Raw genomic sequence first — 27,293 nt, forward strand, 5'->3', positions numbered from 1 at the left:
CGATATGGACAACGACAAACAAAACAAGGATCACGGTAGTAACCATGGCATGGACCACGATGAGGACTTCGAAATTTACCGAGATAAAGACCATGACAAAAACAAGAAATGTGACTATAAAGACCATGATAAGGGCAACAAGTGGAACGATAAAGACCATTACAATGGAAACAAGCGTTATGATAAGGACCGCTCTAACGGCTGCGATAAAGACAAAGATTACGATAAGGATCACGACGTGGACCATGATAAGCACCACGACAACGATCACGATAAGGACCACGACATGGAGAATGATAAGTACCACGTTAAGGATCACGACAAGGACAACAAAAAGACTATGATAAGAACCAAAAAAGAGCCATAAAAGGACCACGAAAGGATCGCGATAAGGAATGCGTCAAAGATAACAAGGACAAAGCAAAGACAAGGACCACTATAAGGATGACAAAAAGAACTTTGATAGGGATCACTATAAGGACCATGACAATAATCACAAGGAAGGCATTAATAGAGATCACAAGAACCACGATTGCGATAAGAACTATGAGAATGACAAGAACCACAACAAGGATAAAGACAAGGACCACGGTGAGGATCATGACATGGGTCACGACGAGCACCACGAGAATGATCATGAAAGGTACCACGAATTGTGATAAGAACTATGGAATGGACAAGGACCACTATGGGACCACGACATTAACAAAGACAGGGATCACAATAAAAATCCCAACATGGACCACGACAAACACCACGAAAATGATCACGATAAGAATCACAAGTATCAAGACATAGATCATGACAAGGACCGTGATTTACGTCGTGATACTTAGGCCTAACGTGGTTATGTAGGAGGTCTTAGAAAGGGCGGGGGGAATCACGTGACAATTACTTAACGAGGCCCTTTTATTTAAATTATTTTAAATAGTTGTATAATATTATGTAGAAGTCCAATTCCTAACAGCAAATGTTTTCAGAAAAGAGATAAGACAGCCCAGCCAGGGTGGGGGAAACTGAGATGCGACGTAACTAAACGAACGCACAGTACCTGTGTGAAAATATGATTCAATAGTGAATGAATGCTCTTTCTTCACTGAAAAATGCGATCATATTTCTGGAACATACTATACTCACTCACTCTGTATGGTTTATTATGACCGTAAGACGACTTTGACTGCATATGCGGCTTTGGTTGTGTGTGGAAGTTTGCTACTAGAGGGGGTGGGAGTGAAGTACATTAAAAAAGTCAGGTACAATAAAAATTGAAGTAAAAATAAAATGATGTCCCTGTATGTAGACCTATAGGCTGTGGTTGCATAGATTGGGGCTTAGCTTGTTTATACGTAAATTATTTTTTTCTGAAATACCGGGTGTGTAGAAAGTTACGCCCGATTGCTATTCATGTAAGCATACCCAGTGTAGGAGTATTAGTATTATTATTGTCATTATTTTGTGAAGCTGTTGATGAGTGTGTGTAGAATTACCGTGTCATGGTTAGGTTATGATTCGTTTCAGGTAACCATGGCTTTGAAACAAATAACACGTCTTGCATTCAAAATCGGCCATAACTTTTTACACACCCGGTATATGTGTATACTGTATATACCGAATTATATTAAGAGTTTTTGTTTTATATAATACTGTTCACGTGATAAGTAATTTTTAAATATTGACTTAGGACAGTGCAAATAAAAATTCAGACCTTTATTAAGTACAACAACATTTTAAAATCTAACTCTTGGGAATAGTAAAGAAACGAAGATTTCGTTGGTTTTTTAAAGGAGAAAATGTTGTAAAAAAAATAGTTTACGGTAGAGGAAATGATGAAGGAATTAAAAACTTGTAGTAGAACTGGAATAATAGTTTATTTGATACTAGCTGTAACCGTGCGCTCCGCTGCACTTGTTAGAAATAAATATAAAGTAATTACATAATTAAAATAGGACATCTGGTCCAGAGAACATTCGTGTTTGATAGAAGGATAAATCGTTTAATATGTCACTTAATTTAAATTGTATTTAAATAATCAAAATGCGATCATTTTGGTCCAGAGACCACTCATTTAGTGCAATGATAATTCCTTTAACATATTTCTTAATTGTTATTACATGCAAATAAGTAAAATATGATCATTTGGTTCAGAGAACATCCGTTTTTCGTGTTATTTGGTCCCATCAAAATTTTGCTTGGAATGAAACGTATCAGAAATCATTTTTAAAGAAACTTTTGTTATACAACATTTTTCACAAAAATTAATAATAAGGGAGATATTTCGATTTATTTAATTCAAGCCCCCTTATAATCCCCATTTTAAATAAAGTATTTTGAATGCCATATAGCCTAAAATCTAAGTTACAACGAACTTAATTTATATTTCAATTTTCATATAAATCGGTTCAGCCATTATCGCGTGAAAAGGTAACAAACATCCAGACTGACAGACAGACATACAAACAAAAATTTCAAAAAAGCGATTTTCGGTTTCAGAATGGTTAATTATACATGTTAACATCAATTACTTTTGGAAAATCGAAAATTACCAGAAACATTTTGGCTACAGGTTTATTATTAGTAGACTTCGTTGAATTGCCACACTCAGCATGCAATCAGGTTGCCGACGTACGATAGTATAGAGGAGGTGAGCGACCGCCCAGTCTCATAGTATAAGCAGTTCATGTTAAGAGTTGTGACCGGCCCAAATAGATAGAGCAGCTACAGCTAATGTATACCTATGTAAGAACTTGTTTTTGCATTACTGTGGTTGGAATGGTCAAAGCTTAACATTTGTTCAGTGCAGACAAGAATTCAATCAAACATACTACAATGAGAGTGTTGCTGTTCCAAACAATTACCCCTGGAATACCCTTACCCCCGCAGCCAGACGTGTCCAAAATCATCACCCTGTTAGAATCGTCTAAACTACAACTCTCAGAAGCCCTTAATATAGTGTATACAGTATTACAAACCGTTATCCAAAATAATAATTCACTCATTTCAGAAAAAGTTAAATCTAAATTGAGAAACATTATTGCTGAAAATTCTGCCTATTCACAACTTCGTATTATACGATGTACTATCGTAAATGATGTACTATCAGGTCACGACAAGATGTCTGAAGTTGGTGTACTAAAAAGTAGTTCTTCAAATATGCACCTATTACATCGTGTGATGTTGAACGTACATTTTCCCAATATAAAAACTGTTTGAGTGACCATCGGAGGAGGTTCACTTTGCAGTCGCTCAAAATGTACGTAACTCTTAACTGCAATGCACATATTCAAGGATGATGTGAGTATATTACATTAAATTTTAAGAGTTAATATATCTCACTACAAAATAATTGTGTATTTATATGTTTAGACATTTCCTACTTCAATGATCATTCATTATATTTCTTGACTGCAGGATACAGGTTTTATTGTAATCGCAGTATACTGCTCAGTGTTTACATGAGAGGCATACTCCATCCGTTGCGAGTCCCCTTCTCATACAGTCTATACCGCATGCGTAATAAACCTTACGATTCTCGTGGCAATTCCACGAAGTCTAATTATTAGTGTAGATTGGGTTGGCTTCGAGATGTGTGCAGGGCAGTACTGTGGTATTTGGCGTGGTTGTATTAGTGCTGCCAGGACAAGATATTTAACCGACTGAAGGGATCTGGTCTTCTGAAAAAAACTTGCCTTGCAATATGAAAACGTAAAAGTGATCTACCTTTTCCTCTTAGAGGAGAAAATAATTTAAGAGAGAAGAGGGTATTGTGTTGAAATCCTCAAAGCTCCCGTATGTTCACCAATAGCGTGAAGACTCACTTCCTGCTTTATTACTGCAGTGATAGCAGCAGTTAGGTTAAGCTTTCATTCAGTGTGTGACCTACATGCTCTTTCGTACCGTGAAATAAAGAAATAGATAATACAGCACGTTTTAGAATCTGATGTAGGCCTAGTGAAAGAGAACACTCTTCAGTTATAATTTCACAACCTTCGTAATGAAATTCCTTAGAAATAGAAGTAGACGCGGGTTAGATTACCTCTGAATTCTTCATTAGATTCATTGTGCCTACCTCTTTTACATCAAAACGACGGGATTAATTAAACAACCCAAAATATCAGAAGTTAACTGATAGTTCCTTTTGGTAGTAGTCTCGGATGTATGAAACGAAATTACTGTATTATTTTTTTTAGACATAATTCAATATAACTCTGTAGGAAAGAAACAAACGCACAATTCTGGAACTAGAGAAATTACAATTATATTTTAGTCTCAATAAATGATAAAAATAATCTGCGTCATCAAAAGTACTATAGTTTCTCTTGATACGTTTTAGTGTGCCACAGCAATTCAGTTTCTTAAATTACGACCATGATATTCGTGTTTTTGTTCATTAAATCGTTATCTTGATCTTTCTTCTTCTTCTTCTTCTTCCCCTTCCCCTTCCCCTTCCCCTTAGTTTAACCTCTCCCTTTTAGGTTCTAATTACACACGACCCACGCCACCCGGGCCTTAAAGAGCCGCGACCTTTCGGGAGAGAAATTAAGGCTGGTTCACAATAAACCGGGAACGGAAACGACAACGAGAACGAGAACGGAAATAATGTTAAAATAAATTCATTTAAATGGGAGTATTCACAATGAACTATGCTAATGTTAAAATAAATTCATTTAAATGGGAGTATTCACAATTAACTATTGTGAATGCTCATATTTAAATACATTTATTTTAACATTATTTCCGTACTCGTTCTCGTTGTCGTTTCTGTTCCAGGTTTATTGTGAACCAGCCTTTAATCTATGGATAACATACATACTTTTTTGACCTCACAAGGACATGGAGGGCCTCCCCGGATGAGGGATCAGCTCAATGCCAGGGCCACCTCCGATACAACACACACATTTAAGACATTACACAGCATTCACTCACACATATGAAAGGATTAAGGCAAGGATCGCCGTCCATGGCCGGACTTTCAAAAGGTACAATCCCGACATTTGCCTGGAAATAACTGAGGAAACCATGAAAAACCTCAGTTAGAATTGCCGGCCCCTGGGATCGGACCCCGGACCTTCCGAATGCAAGGCCAGCCCTCTACCATTGATCTTTATTCAGAATAGCCTATATAAATAAAATCACTTGGAATAGATTGGAATTTCTGGAGGTGACACTACGACCCAGCACTGCGATCTTTCACGATCTATTGCGCTAACCCTCAAGCTAGGCTTATTTCAGAGCTCACACCGGCCGACTACACTAAGGTTCGGTGCGTGCCCAGGTTTCGGGCAGGGAACCCCACTCGTCCTGCGGAATGATGTTGAAGTGGGAGAACCCCGAGAAAAACCCCAAATGCGATCTTGTCCGCTACAAGTATCACTATGGAGTTTTTTAGTCCTGGCCGGGATTCGAACGCGGACCGTCTGCGTGACAGGCTGAAGATCTGACCACTCAGTCATCGTAGGGGTAATAAAATCACTAGACCTACTGTGCACCTAAATCAAAAGATGAACTCATGGTTACCTTATTTACTTAGTTGTACACAGAAGACACTTTTATGACTCCCAAAAAATAGGCCACTGTTAGTAAGATTTTATTTATAGGCTAGTTTTATTTTGTGTAAGAAACAAAATTTTGAAATAAGTCAATAGAACATATTTCAGTTAAGTTGGCATTTTACGTTTTTGTAAGGAACAATATTTTGAAAAAAAGAATGAAAACCGATTTCTAATAAATTACCATTTTGCGTTTTTTTTTTCAAACAAAGTTAATTGATTTTGTAGTAAAAATTATTATATTTCTTGTGCGTTATTCTCAGTTAAATTGATTCGACGGTAACGAACAAAACCCATCCAGTTTTTAGGAGAAATAATGATTATTAGTATTATTATTACCATTATTATTATTATTATTATTATTATTATTATTATTATTATTATTATTATTATTATTGTGTGACAGAGTATTGTTCTTCACAATCATACTTCACACTTTTCGTGTTAAATACACGTCAAATAGTCGAATTCTGCAGGAAGAAAATTAAATCGAAATTTAAATGAATGAAGAATGTAAAGGAAAGACGTTAATGTTATTGATTCAGGTTTCTAACATATTGGATTGGTTCCTTTCTGCAAAATGTCATCGAAGTAATGGGGCCTAACTAACTGCATGTATGGTACAGGCGAGATTCTCTTCTAGCCTACAGTACTTACTGTTACCATAGGATTTCCATTATAAAGTCGCATTCTGTGTATGTGTTTTCAAAGAGCACACTGCTACGTGAGTAATAAGTCTACAGCAAATTTAAAGTCGATATTTATCGAGGTCAAGACCTGGTTATTGTTGGACGATTTTTCAATCATTCATCTATTTTGCCTCAGGACTAGTGCCTTTATACCTAGATGCGAGCGTGTTTCGATTCCATCAACTTCTTCAATTTGAATTACAGCAAACTTCTTGAAATATAACATAATGATTTTGGTTGCACAGAAATTATTATTTCAGCATCGTCTTTGCTATACAATTGTCTTTTTGATTGTTTACTTATCCTCGTGAAACTATTTAATCAACTTTCGACTGCTGTTAAGCTTCTTTGATTTTAGAATATTAGGATTGTTGCATTCCTCTCCCCTTTTATAATATAATGTGACATTTTCTACTAATGTCAGAATATAGGCCTAAAATAGCTGTGTGTTACTATGCTTCTAGAATAGTAGCTTTGTACAGCTAAGTGATAGCATACCTGATAATATTCTCCCATTATATGCTGTTATTTAAGTTCAGAATTGTTGTATTGCTTGGTAAGTCGTAAAAGATCTTGAAACATTTTTATGGCTGTTTCATTTCTAATTCGAGAGACCACGTCGCCTTTGTGATTCTACTAGAAAGTCATTGTGGCCATATAGCCAACATTTTTTGAACAAGTGCCAGTAATGATAAATTGAATTGAAAATTAAAGAACAACGTTAGCAATAAATTACCGTACTGTCGTTACTACAAAACTCATATGTAAAAATTATCAGAAAAAATATTTTTTCTTAAATCACTGATATCAGTTTCTTCCTGCAAAGAAGTGTTACTTTAATGTGTAAAGATGGTACTACATACTGGTAAGGAAGTTGTTACATGTACTATAGCACACTAGTTTCAGGGTAACATAATCACAGCTGTTTTTCTGCTGATAATAGTATTTTGCGAATGTAAAGAAAACATGTACAGTATATAAAAACTAACCATAAATATAATAACAAAATGTTATGCGTACTTTAAATGCTATAGGTCTATGTTTCGTGGAATGGAGACGAGCGTATATTTCATCTTAAATATATGCTTTATGGTACACTGTTTTGTTATATTTTAGATTATTGATTGATTGAAACAAGTTACTGTTTAAGATTACTGGCGCCTAGATTTGTGAGTAATAATTGCAAATGACTATCGAATATTTTGCGTAGGTTGAAAGATGGCTGAGGGAATCACGTTCTTGTGATTGGTGTCTAGAATGAACAGAACTTATATCTTCCTAATATTCTATTATTCTACCAGTCCTCTTTTTAAAAGCTTGTATTATTACAGAGTAACTAATATGTTTATCTTAAGTGTTTTATCTCCGGATAGCATATAGCCTACTACAGCATTATTTTTAAATAAAAAAATGTAGGCCTGTATATATGTATATATATATATATATATATATATATATATATATATATATATATTCTTAGCACATTATTCTAAATTGTTAGTTTTGTAATAGCTAATAAAAGCTTTTAACTAGAAAACTGGTAGAATAATGAAATATTAGGAAGTGAGGTATTTAGTGTTTATTGCTTCATATAATACAAAATAAATACATATTACTGATGGAAATACTGAGATGACTTAAGAGATATTCAAACCATATTAACAATCATAACATAGAAGGATAGTAACTTTGAAGAATTTTATGAAATAAATGTCGTTGTAAGTTATACTAATGATTCACATTTATATATCAGAATACATTATACATATATTAAAAGTGTTTTTCATAACAGAAAAATTTCGTCTTTACTCACGTAATTTCTCCCTCACGATTTAAGGATATATTTTTTATAATTTCATTTTTGTCGCGTAATTTCTCTCTTTTTACATCAAAAATGGCCACCTCCTTTCAAGAGTCTCGTATGTGAAGATTCCAAATATCGTAAAAATACACATGGAAATCCCAATTTCATTATTCAACTATTATACAGTGAAAAACACAGACAATTCCTCTGACGGTAAGAAAGACGATCGAAATTGGTTGTCTGATGAAAGTAATGGATTGTAAAATACATGCATGTTTATTTTCTTTACGAATATTTTGCGCGTGAAGATTAACACCACGATTCGAGTTTGGTCAAGGTCAAGCAACCAGCATCGTAAACTGCACACAACGTTACAAAGAAAAGACTCAAAACTACTCATAATTACTCATATTGTGTGTATATAATATATACAGTAAAACCTTGTTAATACCTTCTCGCTTATAACGCTATCCCGTTCATTACGCTCTTTTTATACGATCTCTGGACATTCCATATAAAATCCTGTATAATTTTACCCTCTTGTAATGCTTCCAAATCCTGCTTGTAGCGCTTTTTTCAAATCGGAAATAAGTAAACAATTCCGTATAAACTGCGAAACTTGTAATGTTTTGAAAGCATGATGAAGAAATATGTTGCTGTGACTGTACCGAGGATCATTGTATCACGAGTGCAAGAAAGAAATTTCAGCTCTGGTCGGCACTGTCGGAAATTGTATTTACCGGTACTTTTGTTTGTATAAAAGGATTTTAACACTCAAAAGTCTTCCTATCAATATGTTTCTGTCTTTTCTGTAAAATTTAGTCATCCTTTCAATTCTGTGGAGTGTGCAGTAAGTTTGATAGTGCAAAGCGGAAACTTCTGTCTGTAAGTGAAGAATTACATTAGTGTTACTCCTAGCTCTGTATTAAGTGAAGTGTATTTACTTCAACCGTATAGAAAATGTTATTTATAATAACCGTACAAACAAAAAGATTTTTTTCGTATGAAATGAGCTTTTATTTGCATTTTGCACTGTAAATAATGTACAGTATGATATGTTTCCTATGAAGTGGTGTTTAAATTATTATTTTTCCCATTTCATAAATCACATCCCGTCTATAGCGCTGTCCCGCTTATAACGCTTTAGGGGGTTAGGTACAGCTTACAGCAGTAACATTTTTGGAAATATTCAACATTTTTTCCTCCATTACTGTATCTTGTACAATAATAAAAATTAGTATGTGTAAAACACTGTCCTTCTGCTATATGAAAAAAATATTTTTACGATTTAAAAAAAAATATTTACATTTTTGTTTTCAAAATTCAGTTCACTGTGCAGTGATGAAGCGTTTCCCACATAACTAAAAAACTATCCAACATTCTGTGATGAAATATTTGTCATATCTACAATATGATGCAAGATCACTTCTCTACCTTTGATAGATTGTCTGATAAAAAATAAATTCATTTAAAAATGGCCAAATATCAGTACTTCTAACACAAAGGAAAAAAATATATATATTATTTATTGAGGAATGTAGTTGAAAGAGCATGATATTGTAGACATGAGTTTCAGCAATAAAATAAAAGAGAGAGAACATGGAAAAGTTTACAAGTTTATGAGTTATGAGGGAAACGCTTCATCACTGCACAGTAAACTACCATCATTATGAATTTTGGAAAAAATACATATATAAATATTTTTTTTAAATCGTAAAAATATTTTTTTATATAGCAGAAGGACAGTGTTTTACACATACCAATTTTCATTATTGTACAAAATACAGTAATGGAGGAAACAAATGTTGAATATTTCCAAAAATTTTACTGCTGTAAGCTATACCTAACCCCTTAAGACCGCTGTCCTTCGACGAGCGCATTAACGGAGATGCACTATATTATTTGTATCTATTCAATATTAAAAATTAATTTTATTATTACATGAATTATTTCATGTTAATTATGACCATTTTATTGCCGACATTTTGTTTTTATCGCTTAATTGCCTCTCCTTGATTTTTCACCTTCAATATTTTTATAAAAAGGGGGGGTGGGGATTTATGTGAGTAAATAGGTTTTGAAGAATTTTATGAAACTTAGTTCATTGTGTGTTAATGATTGACACTTGTGCATTAAGTACATTATTAATGTTGTTGAACAGCAACCTCATATGTCAAAACATTCAATTTTACAGACGAGCAAAAACATTTTAGTATTTTGATAACGAACAAATATCCGACTTAGGAGCAGTGGCGTAGCCAGCGGGTGGGCCAGGTGATCCCAGGCCCACCCAAAAATATACGAATTTTTGCGGTTTTTATGGAAAATACTCAATTTTAAAACTAAACCATGGATCCAGAGCAATAGTTACAGTCGATAGCATTAAGGTAAAAAGTAAAAAATGCGTTCATTTCTTAAAGAGCCAATTTAACTGTGTTGGGTTGGGCCTAAAAATTGTCTAGCAGCGATAAAAAGAAGGAAGCAATGGAGGCTACTGAATTGTTAAATCAGCTAGAAAAATTTGACACTTCATTTTATTTGGTATGTTTAGACGATATTCTTGCTCTTGCAAATTCATTATCGGAAGCACTTCAGTCTCCAAAATGGATGTTAGTAAATGTTGGTCCTTCATTAGGACAATGATATAAAACTTTTAAGAACAGTGAAACGAAGAAAAATTCGACAATCATGTCAAGAACAAGGTTTTGTAATCTAGCAATTTTATCCATTGAGAGGGAGAAAAGTCGGGATTTGTTGAAGAACCCATCCTCAGCGATCGAAAGATTCGTTGCTAGGAAATCTCGACAGCTCCAGTTTACCTTATTAAGCGTTTCTATAGGTATGCCTTGCATGATTGTTTATCGTAATTTTGCATGGTATTAAATAAGACTTCCGAGAATGAGTTTCAAGAGAGTAGACGGCAGCGGCATTGTCAGGAGATGGGTCAGATACTTTCTAAAACCCTTGCATATCTGGCCCACCCAAAATAATTAGTCTGGCTATGCCACTGCTTAGGAGAATATTTAAATCTCATTTTTTAAAGTTAGTTTGCATGCCGTGACTTACGATGTATTTACAGAAGATTCGGGAAGACTTCTTTTTGGTAGGGATCAAATGGAATCTCATTTTGTTCTTTATATATATTTTTTTTATACATACGAGGTTGCTATTCAACACCATCGTTATGAAGTTAATATTTTGTCTGTTGAAGTCCATTGAACTGCTGTGAGATTTGGCATAAGAGTTTATTTCAGGTTTGATGTATTGATAGATAACATAGTTGCACTTTGCTTGAGCTGCGTGGATTGGGCAGGACTGTGTTGCATTATAATAGATGGTTTGTGTAATAAGTACTTCTTGGTTTGTTTCATAACAAGATTTTAATCATTGATACGTCTATTTTCAGGTTTTAGCATGTCACGCAATCACAAGGATAAGTATGAAAATACCAACCCGCGTCGCACTCACACCATCATGTCAAGTGAGGATGCAGCTGCTGGAAAGAAATCTCATTGGCCGGAATTGGAGATAACAGGTATGATTATAATAATCTAATTTTGTTACTACTGCTGTGAAAATCAGTTCAAAAACTGTTTGTCATTTTTGTTAGCACATAATTATATAAAAATTAACACGAAACGTTCTGGATAGATACTGTTGCTTAGTCATGTACAAACTACTACGATTTGTTTGGTTGAGGTATTAAAACTGTGTTAAAGGAGATGCATACACATTATATTCACTTAATTTAATATGCAAATTGAATTCCCCCTTTTTCCTGAGACTCTTAATTATTCTCTTAACCTGTAGTTGTTTTACTATCAACTAAATAGTCAAATAGCTTTCCACAATAAAGTCCTAGGCTCAAATCCAAACCAGTCCTACTTTGTGATTGAAGATAATGTGATGTTATACAGGGTGTCTGACTTAAGCCGTTCGTTTTTGCTTACGCAATCCAAATTACAGTCGAGACATGTAGGAGGTATTTAATGGTTTCGTAGACAGAATCAGGAGTGGATATGACGTTCACTAACATCATCACGTTAGTGTTACAAATTTTAGTCTTTGTATGATAATTTTATGTTAAACGCGTGCTGTCAATCTGTTATGTTAATTATTTATTTTCTTTCTCCTTTCTAATGTTTTTTCCAGTCGTAGATAATGTTTTATCGAGTCATGTTGTTCCTATAACACCGTTTTCTTAATAAGCAAGTTATATCAAATCCTTCAAATTAATGCATTTTTTGTTCCGTTCGAAATAAGCAACGTATCTTTAAAGAACGGACATCGCAAAATGTTAACAAAATTTAATAATTTATATAAATATATTTTGAATATGTCTTGCCTAGTACCATGAGAACATCAAAACTTGGGTAGACCAAGGAAAAAGTTGGATTCAGACTGTGATATATAATATGGCCTAAGACATACGAGGTCGATAACAACCCGCATGGAGTTGGACGATGTCGACATAGTTTGCTTGCTGGAACATCTTATATTAATTAATTATTCTTTCGATATCGTTCTCTTTTGCTCTTACGACCTTCTGAGATTCGAACCGTGAATCGTTATCGACTGTAATATTCGAGCTTTTATAGCTATAGCTATGGAACGTTCTGGTTCATGATGTTGCGATGGATTGCGCATTTCTATTTTAAAGTAATATTAATTAGAATATTCTAGAATCTGGCAGCGAAGTTCGAAATTAAAAAGTACGAAAGGAAGGACCGAATATCGGACCCTCTCAGCCAGTCGAAACAGTCATACGAACACGTCACTTTAGCTAAGAGTCATGAGCAGGGAACGGATTTATATGGACTAAAAATATATGAAATATGTAAATATATATGTAGTTATTTTTACCAAAATATGGAATTAAATATGGATTTTTACCAAAATATGGAATTAAATATGGACTTAAAATTATAAAAAAATGACTATGTACGTTAAATATTGGTACATTTTAATCAAACTAAACAAAAAATATAATGGACGTACCTTATCTTCCAATGTAGTTTCAACAAAACACAATTTTTATTGTCTGTTACCATAACAATAGGTTACAAACATTTCTTTCAAGTGCTGAAAAGTGAATCTTCTTCTATTGTCTCTGAGGATAGATTTATACTGACTAAAAGAGCGTTCGACGTCACAAGAAGTAACTGGTACATAATTCAATTTCACAATGTCTGCTGGGGATAAGTCCAAGTTAATCTTCACTGTTGATTCACCACTCATCACAGCAACAACCTTTTGTAGTTCTTCATATCCAGGGTTTTTTGAAAGTACAGTGTCCACCTTAGCTCTTACTGCATCTGCAACTTTACCTCTACCACGATTCAGTTGTTCCACAGTACTATTTATAATTTCAAAACTTTCAGATAGTGAAAGGTGCCTATTTTGGAGACTTTTGAGCGTTTTTATGATGCATGAAAATGTATGCTGAATGTGAGCTAAGTCATTCTTCACACTTATGTCACAGGTAACTGTTTTCGCAGTATCAATTGAGACTGCATCTTCAGAGTCCAATGCAAGGAGAACATTGTTAATAGAGTCTATATGTTCGGCATAATATTCAACTGCTTCTAGCCATGTACCCCATCTAGTTAAAATTGGCTTTGGTGGCAATGGAATTTCAGGGTACATTTCTTTCAACACGTTAACTCTACTGGGAGCTTTGAGAAATACTTTTTTCACTGATGAAATCAACAAATCTACTTTAGGGAAATTGTCTCTGACCACTTCTGCCACACGATGAAATGCATGCGCCACACAAGTAAAATGAGTCAATTTAGGATATACAACAGATAATGCTTGTCCAGCTTTGACCATATAAGGGGCAGCATCGCTAATAAAGAATAACACATTATCGTACATAATACCCTTTGGCCACAGGATACCCATAGCTTCGTTGAACAGTTTAACTATAGTTTTGTTATTGCACTTTTCTAGAACATCACAATGTAAAAGAATTCGTTCAGAATATTGTTCACTTAACAAACCGATAACTACATTACCAACAAGTCTACCTTCTTTGTCGGGAGTCTCATCAATGGAAACCCAAATTGAACTATCTTTAATTTCATCTCTTATCTTCTGTATTGTCTCATCGTAGATGGATGGAGCATACGTCTTCCTAAGTGTTGACTCATCCGGGATTGTATGTTGAGTATATTTTTCAAGGAATTCCCTGAAGACCTTATTCTTTAGTTTGTAGAGAGGAATATCAGCAGAGATGAGAGAACGGCACAGGTCGATGTTAAACTCAGATCTTACATTCGATGTTGTTGGTTGTGTTAAAAACAATTGTCTCTGCTTGGAATTTAGTTGTTTGTTGGCCTGATGTTTACTAGTTGTAATGTGTTGTTGCACCAGGAACTTTTGTGTAGATGATACTGCACACTGACACAAATTACAAAATAATATTTTATTGTCAGTTGATAAACCATCTTCTTTAAATTCTGAAATGTAACTTGTTAGTTTTGATTTTAAATTGACTGAATGACGTACTTTTGGCATATTTACCGTCTTTATAGTATGATTTACAAAACTGAACCTATGTGTACTCTGACTGGCATTTAACTGTTGAGCTGCACAACTGAAGTCTGTTAAAAATTTTAAATTAAATTAATACAGTTTTGTAACTTACTTTCCCATTGTTGATAGGACTGCTAATTTTCAAATAACTCTGATGTTAAAGGGATTACTGAACATGTGTTTAAATCTCTATTGTTGAAATGTATTTTTAAAAGTTAATGGAATTTTGTTTTGTTTTATTGTTAAACCTAATATAATATGGACTGTTTTATATGAAATATGGAAAATATATGGAAATTAACGAAAATATGTACTAAACTCTAAAATATGGAAAAATATGGAAAATAAAAGTAGGATTTTTCAACCCTACACATTGTGAAACATAAAGATAATGCAAAATATAAATTATATTAGCTTTATAAGTAAATATGTATTTACATATAAATCCTTTCCCTGGTCATGAGCTATCCTCGAGAGATACGCGTGTTATAAATGTTTGTTTCTCTACTCAGACGCGTCTTATGAATTAATGTATCAGTGAGTTCACGGAACTTATGTCTATTTATTATTTTAGCTGTTTTCAATCATTACTTAAACTTACGTACAAGCGCTGCGAGTTAGAGAATGTCAGTGACGAAAAGTATTCCCTCTCCACCCTAGTCGTGTTATGCATGATGCCTAAAACAATTTATAAACGGCTTGAGTTAGATATCCTTATATTCTTTGAGATTCTCTCGGCAAAGTATTGAATTAGGTTCCACCATACTGTCTCTTCGTCTGCTCTCGTCTGATGTTTCTCCTAAAGTTAAGTGAAGTTTGAACTACGCTATTTCTGCAGTACTCGGGAAAAGTGACATAAGTCAGTTTCCACAAACCCTTTTTGATAATTTATTGACAACTTACACTGGTTTATGTCGATTTGATTTTTTCTGTATGAATTATTGTAATGGGAGGAATGCTTATGTATTTTTTTCAAGCGAGCAGATGTTCCGTAAGTTGTCAATAAATTTCAAAAAAGGTTTGTGGAAGCTGACTTGTGTCACTTTTCCCAAGCACTGCAGATTTGTCTACGTGAAAATCTTAATTCATATTTTATATTTCCTTTTCTTATCTTGTGAAAACTTGTGTCTCTTTGCCTTCTTTCCTGTTTGTCTAAACTAGCTCATTTTTATAAATACTCGCTAAATATAATAAAGTAAGGCCTTTACTTGAACTACAGTCACTAGAGTTTAGTACTTTGTTAGGTTTTGGATGAATTTTTGTTATCCACGTGAATTCTCCGAATTTTGCAACCTTTATTATTCGTCATAAATTGTGAAAAGTTCTACCTACAGTATCTGTTCATTTTTTGTTGTAGTTGTCATTTCTTCCAAGTAGTGCATTGATTAAATATTTTATTTCCTATTTCATTCCATGTATTCATGCTGTGATAGCGTAGTTATGATATTATTGAAAGATTAAGGAAAATTGTCTAATGTGTGTCATTTCTGATTTGCAGGGACTATTAGAAACTTAAGCCCAAATCTGTGGAAACTTACACACCTGACATCGTTGTACCTGAATGACAACTGCCTTTCGCGAATCCCGCCGGACATCTCGAGGTTGGTCAACTTACGAACCCTTGACTTGTCCAGTAACAAACTGCGTAGCCTGCCGGCTGAACTCGGAGAACTCATCTACCTCAGGTAAAGGTGATATGATAATTTTTATATAACATATACTCTTATAACAAATTTCCAAAATAGATGGAATGTCATAATGAAATTTAATGAAATGTGAATATATTTCCATTCCTTGAGAAAATACATAAAAATAAACAGGACTGAGGAAAGAAAAAAAACAAACACACACACACACACACACACACACACACACAACCTGTCGGTTATTTATCACACCCTAAACATAGCAAATTCTTGTCTGGAACTGGAAAAATCATATCAATAATATAAACACAAACTGGCTTCCCAAACAGATTTTAAAAAGTCATCAAAAGGAAGAAGAAATAGTGAGACACTGAGAAACAATTGAGAATGTTGAAGTCAGAACAGGCCATTTTAAACTTCTAAATAATCATAACCTTAGGTAGGTGATGGTGACGGTGACGGTGTTGATGATAAAAATAATGATGATGAGGATGACTATGGTGATCGTGGTAGTGGTGGTGGTGGTGCTGATGCTGCTGCTGATGATGATGATGATGGCGATGACAATAACTAAAAATGATGACGATAGTGATAAAGATTAAATTTATATATAAAAACTTGTTTCCATAATAATACAAAATAATAATCCATGGTGCCACAGCCCTTGAAGGGCCTAGACCGACCAGCCAGCTGCTGGCCTTACGTTCACATGCTGAAGCAGAGGTAGACGATCATCCAACCAGAATGGAGGTATCGTGTGTTTAGCACAGTAATTCCCCAGCCTTTATAGCTGGCTTTTGCAACCAGATTTTGCTACCTATCATAGCTCTCCAAGTGCATCACGATGCTGGGTGGGCATCGATCCCATACACTGGCCAAAATTTCATGAGAAAATTTCTTTCCCTATGAGGACTTGCACAGCACGCATTCCGTAACTTGCGTCCTAGGCAGGATGCCTTAGACCACGACGCCACAGCGCGGGACCCATAATAATATACTTCACATATAAAAATATATAGCGATATAGCTAAAAATAATAGGATGAAAAATTACGAAACTAGAATGTTGTATGAAATAAAACTTGTTTTCATAATAATATAGAAGGGGTAAGAATGAGATAGTCGAAAGCCAAACTTTTTAACAAGAATGGTTTTTCGTGCAAGTTCATTACTTACACGTGTGAGGAAGCTACTAGTAAAATATTGTAAAAATTACTCAGCAAATGATGCAAGTATACGCTGAAGAAATTGTAATACTGCACCTAACAGCATTGAACTCTAAATCTTTTATATGCTCTGCTCTAAAATTTTGTCTGTGTGGCTTAGGACTATATCATTCTCACCCCTACATATATATGTATACACACATGCACACACACATACATACGCACACGCACTTTTGAGATATTTCAAACAAAAAGATTTGCTATAATTTTGCTAGGTTTGCTTCCTTTTCGAGATAAAATTCGTCTTATATGAAACATTTCATAGCATTTTTTTTTATAATAATGATCACTGTACAATTTACTGACCATAGAATTTCTTAATATAATTTCGTAGCATGTTCTGGGAAGCCGTAGATTTAACTCCCAACATGCTTAGTCAATTTAAGAGAGTGGTGTATTGTGATAGTAAATGATTGAAAGAATTTTAGTTTTGTTGTTTAAATGTGGAATTTACCATTGTTACCATAATAGATATATTCTGTAGGACCAGAAATTAATCTTTACGTAGATTCTTCGCCCAACATTGCATATTACTGTGGAATCCCGGCCACCAAATCACTCAGTTGAGTGTGCTCCTTGCATAATGGCAGTTGATTTCATGTATGTCAACATATATGTCGAACTTGGAGTCAGGCCACAAAGGGAAAAACACTAGAGGAGAGAGATTTTATCCGGTGCTGTGGATTGAACTTCGGCATAGCTGAGTGGTTAGAGCACTTGGTACATAGAACCAAAGATCCGGGTTCGATCCTTGGCGCCGGAGCGAATTTTTCTCCTCTAATAATCATTGTTACCATAACGGATATTATTCTGTAGGACCAAAAATCAATCTTTACGTAGATTCTTTGCCCAACAGTGCATATTACTGTGGAATCCCGGCCACCAAGTCACTCAGTTGAGTGCGCTCCTTGTATAATGGCAGTTGACTTAATATATGTCAAACTTGAAGGGAGGCCACAAAGAGAAAAACACTAGAGAAGAGGGATTCGATCCGGTGCTGTGGATTGAACTTTGGTGTAGCTCAGTGATTAGAGCACTTGGTACATAGAACCAAGGACCCAGGTTCGATCCTCTGTGCCAGAGCGAATTTTTCTCCTCTAATAATCATTGTTACCATAACAGATATATTCTGTAGGACCAAAAATTAATCTTTACGTATATTTGCCATGCTTATTTTGTTAGGTGGCTGACTGATATAGTTCTGACTCAACATAATAGAAGCTCTGAGATCTGTTCTGCTGATGTTATGTTGAGAAAAACTGTAATACAACTTGATTACACAACTTTTAACACTGTAGTATCACTTCGGAATATGTAGTTCATTGCTTTCCCGTGTTAAATACTAGGTATGGTATCTTGTTGACTAGAGTTTCAGCCTGTTGTGAGCTATCTTCAGAACTGGGTGGTTCTGGCTTTCGAGCCTTCTGTTTGCATTTCCTGTGAGGGTATGTTTGTGTAGTATAATGTGGAGTCAAAAAGTGTGTGTGTTCTGAAATTGAGTTGTGTGTTGAGGATTTCATGTGGGTTTGTTTTTGTGTGCTTGTATATTTCGTATTGTTCTAGTTTCTGGTTTTTTCGGTTGAACATGTAGAATTTTCATGACTGTGTTTATGTTGCTGTAGGTGTGATTGGCATTTGTGATGTGTTCTGCATATATAGATTTTTTTTCTAATTTTGTTATGGCTGTGGTGTGTTCTTTGTAACATGTTTGAAATGATCTACCTGTCTGTCCTATGTAGAAGTTGCTGCAGGTGTTGCATTTAAGTTTGTATATGCCTGTGTGGTTATATATTTGTTGTTTGTGTTGTTTATGTGTTGAGATGCTTTTGTAGAGTGTTTTTTGTTCTGTATGCAATGTTGTAATTTAATTTCTTGAATGAGGTTGCACAGGCACACAAAAAGACACCCACAAGAAATCCTCAACACACAACTCAATTTCAGAACATACACACTTTTTGACTCCACATTACACTACACAGACAGACACCCCACAGGAAACGCAAACTGAAGGCGCAAAGATCAGGACCAACCAGTTCTGAAGAAAGCCGAGAACAGGCTGAAACTAATGAACAAGGTATTATACCTAGTATTTAACACACGAAAGCAATACACTGCATATTCCGAAAAGCAAACTGTAAGTTATGAATTTCAGTCTATGCTCTGCAAGGGCTGAGAAGAGTAATAATCTTTAACATAATAATTTCCTTTCAATCTTCTCCATCATTTTGTTTTTACTGGCTTTTAATGTATGAAGGATTTCGGTTCACTTAACATATTACTACAGAAACGAATTGGTGTTGTGACAGATTACATGCTGGGTGGAGACTGGATTATTCATTTTGCCATACAGTAGAACTCCTTTTTAACGAATCCTTAAATAGGGGTTTTCGTTAAAAGGGAGTTCACATACGAAATGGGAAGGGAAGGCTAAAATAACTAGTACTAACGTGTGTTATATACCAAACATTATATTCATTTAACTAGCCGTACCTGTGCACTCTGCTGCACCCGTTAGAAATAAATATAAAGTAATTACATAATTAAAATAGGACGTTTGATCCAGGGAACATTCGTGTTTGATAGAAGGATAAACCGTTTAATATGTTACTTAATTTAAATAATTGTATTTAAATAATTAAAATGCGGTCATTTTGGTCCAGAGAGCAATCATTTGGTGCAATGACAATTCCTTTAACATGTTTCTTAATTGTTATTACATGCAACCATAGTTTAATGAAGATTGACATATCATTTAGTTTTAATGTGTATACTTTATATTATTTGCTATATGTTTCAGAAGTTACTGTAATAACATTGTAGAATTATGTCCATGTAAAGAAACTACACTTTCCAACAGTGAAATAATAATTAAACAATTAATTAGCTTCAGATATTACTTCATACAAACACAGAAACATTCTCTTAGGCTATGTTTAATAGCTTTCGATTGTTATTGTCCAAGGCCCCTTATAGACGAAGTCATTTGTTTTTATTTCAGTACAGTGCCTTAGATGGCGTTGTTATTGTAATTTTAAAACTCATTTATCTCATTAAATATCAATCCTATCAAAATTTTATATAGAATAAAACTTATCGGAAATTATTTTTAAAGAAACTTTTGTATGTAATATTTTTCATTAAAATCAATAATAAGCGAAATATTTAGATTTATTTAATTCAGGCCCCCTTATAACCCCCCTTTTAAATAAAGTATTTTGAATGCCATATAGCCTAAAATCTAAGTTACAACGAACTTAATTTATATTCCAATTTTCATATAAATCGGTTCAGCCATTATAGCGTGAAAAGGTAACAAACATCCAGACAGACAGAAAAAAAAAAACAGAAATTTCAAAAAAGCGATTTTCGGTTTCAGGACGGTTAAATATACATGTTAACACCAATTATTTTTGGAAAATCGAAAATTACCAGAAAAATTTTGGCTACAGATTTATTATTGGTATAGATTAAACCTACAATTATTATTTACAATAAATTTCATTATAAAATTTCAAATGGTGAGGCACGAATGTTTTTTCCGTTTGATTGAATCTGAACCACAAACTCAGCATTGAAATTTTCTTCTTTCGTCTTCATTATTCTCCATATTGAAGTAGTTGACAAACCATTCTCTTTTGCCCTGTGCGATAATGTTATTTGTGGATTAGTCTCGATACACCTTATTGTTTTCACATTTTGTCCGACAGTTAATTTCTTCTGTTTAGTTGCCATTATAATGATGCATAAACGGCATAAGCAAAAAAAAAAAAAAAAAAAAACTTGGAAACAGAATTCACACAACTCGCCAGAACAAAGCAAGCGAAGCAACCACTCTGTGAAAGCAATGCAAAGCAAGACTGTAAAGAACAATAAAGAATAACGCCACTGTATGGTGCTGTATTACTGTAATATAGATTGAGTTGTACTTTTGAATATTCAAATTCGAATCGATATTTTGGACGTCATTATCACAAAATCCACTTCAAAAGTATTCCTTAAAAGTGAGATTTCCTTAAACCAGGTTTCTTTAAAAGCGAAAATTAATGGTAATTTGACTGGGACTTAACAGATTATTCCTTAAAAATGAGAACATTAAAACATGGTTTTTCTGTATTTTCAAGAAAGAATATTAGGGGTTCCCTTAATCTCCTTTAAAATGTGTGTGCATCTAATGCAGTGATGTCAAAGCAAGCGCATTTTTCTTACCTTGATGTCGTGTGCGGGCATCAAGCGCTAAGTATGGAAGGAGAAAGGGCTGTGTATATGAATAAGCAGTCTGTTGGATTAAGAAAACAGTGGTGCACAAACTTCAAATGGAACGTGAAATTTTATGTCGCTATTTTTATATGGCTTCTTTCTGTTTGATAGTATTTATATTGTCTGTAAAATAAAAGTACTAATACCAATTTCTTAATATTGCAGTTGTGTTTTAAATGTTAATAACATAATAAAGAGTTAAGAAGGAATATTCAAATAAATTCCATACTAGTACAACTATGCTGTACTAAGTGGATGAAACATATCATTCATAAAGAAAGCGATATTCCAAAAAAGAGAATGAGTATGATATGACATGATAAGTTGGAATTGATATAGATGGTACCTTTAGCCTTATAAAAGTAATCTATAAACTAATCAAAACAATATTACAGTACAAAGCAAAGTTACTTAGATGCTGTATATGTTTTAAGTGTAACTAATATTCCATAACAAAACTCTTATCGCATAATGTTTTTAATGTGATATTGGTGAGTATTGTATGCAAGATTCAAGATGGATGAACTTCCTATCATCAGAATATTAAATTATTTTCCCGGAAATTGCTGAAGCTATAGAGCTTACATTTTTACAACACATGGACACGTATCTTTTGCTTATGATGTAACAGTAATTGCTTTGTTAATTCATTTCCTTACAAACAATTTCCATGCTAATATTTTCAAAATTTTCAATACACTATCTTCAGTAATACGTATTTACTATATATTAGATTCACGAAAACATTCTGTAAGACTACTGAATAAATAGGCCTATATCTGAAAATTTCACTTTTCTATAAAAATAAGTTGAGAAAATATTTCTTTTGAATAAAAAGTCAAACTTGTGAAAAATGAGCATTAAAATTAGAACTTACATACTTATAATGTACTTACACTACTCAGACAAATCTAAAAATTAACATGGATACAGTTTTAATAAGTTCTCTTCCCTTTATCTATTGAATCAGTGCTGGCCATCCCTGAACATAGCTCTCCTGAGCTCTAAAGCACGTGCTTGCTCCTATGGACATCAATTGACATGACTGATCTAATGCCTACTCTCTTCACTTGCGTGTTTCCAGTTCCCCTATAAAATTTACTGTTCAATATTTTTAGACGTAACATGTGGCCAGTGTGAGCTCTTCCTCACTGTCTCCATTGCACTTTAAGGCACACATGTAATACATTTTATCTTTTTTGCCTTGTTGATGAAAAATATCAGTTCTTATTGATAGCCTATTTATACTAAGACTTCCTATGCAGACCGGTTCCAGATAGTCATATTCTGTCGTCTTAATGATGGTAATGCAGAGCAGCCATTCCAAGGAAGCTAAGCAGTAAAGGATGGAGTGGAACTGGTCTGCATAGGGAAGCTTGTTCATAACCTGGCATACGATCACTTGCCTCCCGCCAAAACAATATAATGTACAGTGAAACATCTCCTTATGGACACCTCCTAGATACAGACGCTCCTCATATACAGACAGATTTTTATGTCCCAACTAAAATAATATAGAAATAATGATAAATTGAACTCTCGTTTACGGACACACTCAGACACGGACACAGACAGCTGTTTCACAGTCCTAAAGCTTGCTTTACCTCCTGATTGCGGAGTAAACTTGGATTTCAAGACCTAATGTGTTACAAAAATGGAAAATTTAGTTTTGAGAACTGTACAGAAATTCCTTAACATGAAAGAATACAATAAGCGTCTCATAGGCTACCACTAGCCCAGCCGGCTACCCCTTGTTGCTGGAAGCAGGTGGATAAACAAAGTCATAAAATTTAACCTGTCTGATGGGTCCAAGGTTTCCGCAATCATGAAATTGTATTCGACACATGATAGGGTTAGTAGGATTATTCTCTTCACTTCAATCAGTTGTTCTGTTTCGAGAGACATGGCACCTGAACGTAAAGGTTAGTTTGAAAACTGTAAATTAGAGTACTGCATAACTGTAGACCTAGAATAAAATTGCATGGCACGGTACTGTATTTTGCTTTTTCGGCCTTATCTACTGTAGTTCAAAGTTCCAAAGAATTTACTGTAGTACAGTATACTGTATTTAGGATTAAATTACAGTAATACATTTCATTTAAAGCATAAGGGATATTATTAATTTTCTGTTAGATTGTGGGAGCCTCCCTCCCAATAAAGGACACCTCGCAGATGCGGACAGATTGTTACATCCCTTCAATGTCAGTAAATGAGAGAGTTCACTGTATATGATAAAACACTAGTCATGTGGCATCTTGCTGTTTTGTTGGTAGAAGCTTTGTGATTCATACTCTTCATTTTTTAAATTTTCCATCCTATTAATAATATTTTCATAATAATCTGTCATCACTTAATTATGAAAATAACTATAATGTAATTTTATTACGAAAATTATCATTCAGTTGTTAACACGGCAATATTAATGTTGTCAATGATAATTTCTTCTCTTTGTCACATTTTAAAAATATTCATGAGCCCCACACTTTTTTAAGTTTGACTTTGACTTCAACTGTGCTTTACATGAATGTTGCAAAATAATGTGTTTATGAAATAGTTCGAAATGAAACTGGTTTAAAGTTGAGTTGATTGCTAGAATTCCGAGATCTTGATTGTTCTTGATACTTTTTATTTATGTTGATGAACTCTTGCTTGCAGGGAACTCCATTTGAACAACAACCATCTTCGTGTTCTCCCATACGAATTGGGAAAATTGTTTCAGCTTCATGTTCTGGGTCTACAGGGAAATCCTCTAACGAAGGAGATCCTCACGCTTTACGGTGAGCCCAATGGCACCCACAAACTTCTCACCTACATGCTGGACAATTTACAAGGTAGGACACAGAAATATTTTCATTTATTAGAGTTTAAAACTTTGCTTGCACATCCATGTCTAAATGATTGTTTAAAAGTATAATGACGTTGGATTTATATTTATTGCTTCTATTGTGATTACATTGTAGGTACCATAAGTGTTAAAAGAATACTCCATGAAGTTACGTTTTATTGCTGTCTTTATGACTGATACAATTTTCAAATATCTTCAGTTATATTTAAATGAATTTAAAGATGCGAAAGTGAATTGTGTGGCATACTTATCATCTGAAGACATAAAATCCGAACCTCAGAATGGCGGTAACTTAATCTGTCTTTAATCGGAACCAGTGTGAAGTTGTTTTTCCAGAAGGAGGAAGCGATGACTTATTCATTATCTCTGTCTCTCTTTCTTCCCCTTCACTCTTGTCTCTCTCTCTCTCTCTCTGACGAGCATCTGAAAGCTACATTTTGGATTCTTAAAAAAATAATACAAAATAATAGCCAAATAGAAAAAGAAGATTAAAATTCTGCTTAGTGTAGGGTTGTAGAATAGTAAAAGAAGTAGGCTGCATATATGAATTGTAATTAAAAATGACTCTGAAAATGTTGTTGTTGTTTTCTAATGCCAGGCGTTTGACAATAAAGTCATTTGACCTCTTGCACTCCAATATTTTTCAAAGATATTATCATGGTCAGCCACTGAAGCACAGATTTGGAGGTGTTCCGAATCTATTTCTTGGTTTGAATTGCACAATGGGCAGTTAGGGGACTGATATAACGCTGAAAATGTAAAACTTCTTTCATCAATATATTTACTTCCAAAATAAAGAGGCCTATACGTGAAAATATTGCAAATTTGTATTCTTACAGAAAAATGCTATTGACTAAGGTGTGGTAGTAATATAACGAAACCATATCTAAAAATATACATAATCACAAAATCATTCCTAAAAAAATGGAGTGAAGGAGGGGAAATTATTTTTTTTGGCTGTGAGAAGCAATATCTGAATGTAGGTGTGGATATTTTGGCAATGGAAGGGAAATCCCCTTCATTCTTCCCCTTACCCAGGGGCGGACAGTAGGTTTAAAAGTTGAGGAGACCAAGACTTGAGTGATGAGAGATTGCATTGTACATATTAAAAAAAGTATAGGTCTTCATGTGTGTTATTATTTACATACTTCTACTGTAAATTCACTCTATTCTTTATCGCAAACCGATCAATTAGATCACAGCATTCTCAATAATAACTACTAGAAGAAACTAGAGAAAAGTTTGGATTTATTTCTAGACCATCAATATATTTATAATTCTATATAAATAAAAACATCTCACAAGACACAAGAAAAAAGAAACTGAAAAACCTGCAAATAAGACAGAGTAAAACTACAACATAGATAAAACAAAACTTTCACACAAGGGAGAGAAACTACAATATATGTCGAGATTTTCTAAAACCAAGAAGAGAAAGAGAATGAGCTTTCCAATACAGCTGAACATAGTTGAAAGCAGCGAGACTATAGCGTGTTTGGAGTTTAGAAAATACCACTGGATATATAGACATATTCTTAGCAGATATCATTCCTCTTTGTAATATAAATAAAATAAATCACGTATTTTCTAACTATATAAAATAACAGAATTAAATATATTTCATTTATTTGGTTATTGCAAGGAGGCTACAACATAAATTAATATATAAGTATATTTATAAGTTTATAAGTATTTATATTCGTAGCAATAATGCTTATTTAAAAGTACAGTATTTAGATTTACTTCTGTTATATTATATATGTTAGAAAGTACATAACTTATTTTAGTTATGTTACAAAGAGAGAGGATGCCCGCTAAGAAAATGCCTTCATACTGAATGGTATTTTTAAGGTCTGTAGTACAGTAGAACCCCTATTATGTCATCCTATTAACCGATTGGCAGATTATCCGACTGTCTTTCTTTCACCTTTTTTTTTTTTTTTTTGCTACGCAAACATATCAAGTAGATATTATTATACCTTATATTAGTATACGTATTTTTTCTGGAGAGTGTTATTACCCACATTTATACTTAGACAGTTTGGTCTACTTTTTGAGTTGCCATAACTGTACAACTTATAATATATAAAATGTATTCCCTGAGTGTCAAAAGAAAACGTGTTGTGCTAAGTATCGAACAAAATGCATATAATTAAGTGGTTTGGGGAAAGAGAAACTGTGGGTCATCTCGCATCACAATACGAGACTGATGTTACAACTGTGCGCAATTTAATAAAAATCGAAGATAAAGTGTATACAGTATGTAAATCTGCAACATTAGCCTCTACTATTCCTATCTTTCCAATGATAGCCTTTACAAGGAGATTTCTTATTCCTTGAAAACATGTCGTTAACAACCAAACTTAAATTAATGAACTTCTGATTCACTACCAAATGTATTAAACACAAGGCCATGGAGAAAATGACGAAAGTTCAAGTGTTATTCACATAATTTATGGAAATATTTTATGATACGGATTATCCGATTTTTTCGATTAACCATTCAGTCAACCCCCTTCATTTCTACTGTACTACAATTTTTCAGTGATTAGCCCCAAATTGAGTAGGTTGTCTCCAAATTCGCGTCCTCTTGCAGGTTCTATTTACGTTTAAACATTCCACTAGCAGCTATCTTATTGAAGTACAGTTGCCATGGTTACCAGGGAGGTGCGGCATTATTTGCTTACCCGCTCTCTAATAGACATTGCAGTCAGCTTGATGTCAATGCAGTTACTGTAAGAGCT

The 27,293-nt window shown here is 34.0% G+C and overlaps 1 protein-coding gene across 1 annotated transcript in view; it reads left to right on the forward strand.

The window, feature by feature from the left end:
• twin (CCR4-NOT transcription complex subunit 6-like twin) overlaps positions 1-27,293 on the forward strand; it is a 694,792-nt gene that overhangs the window by 10,528 nt on the left and 656,971 nt on the right. Inside the window, exons 2-4 of the mRNA XM_069832884.1 lie at positions 11,446-11,574; positions 16,075-16,261; positions 24,360-24,535. Coding sequence (XP_069688985.1) covers positions 11,454-11,574; positions 16,075-16,261; positions 24,360-24,535 — 484 coding nt within the window. The 5' untranslated portion in view covers positions 11,446-11,453. The remainder of the gene's footprint in view (positions 1-11,445; positions 11,575-16,074; positions 16,262-24,359; positions 24,536-27,293) is intronic.

The sequence above is a fragment of the Periplaneta americana genome, chromosome 8 (genome assembly GCF_040183065.1).
Source record: "Periplaneta americana isolate PAMFEO1 chromosome 8, P.americana_PAMFEO1_priV1, whole genome shotgun sequence".
Lineage (NCBI taxonomy): Eukaryota > Metazoa > Arthropoda > Insecta > Blattodea > Blattidae > Periplaneta > Periplaneta americana.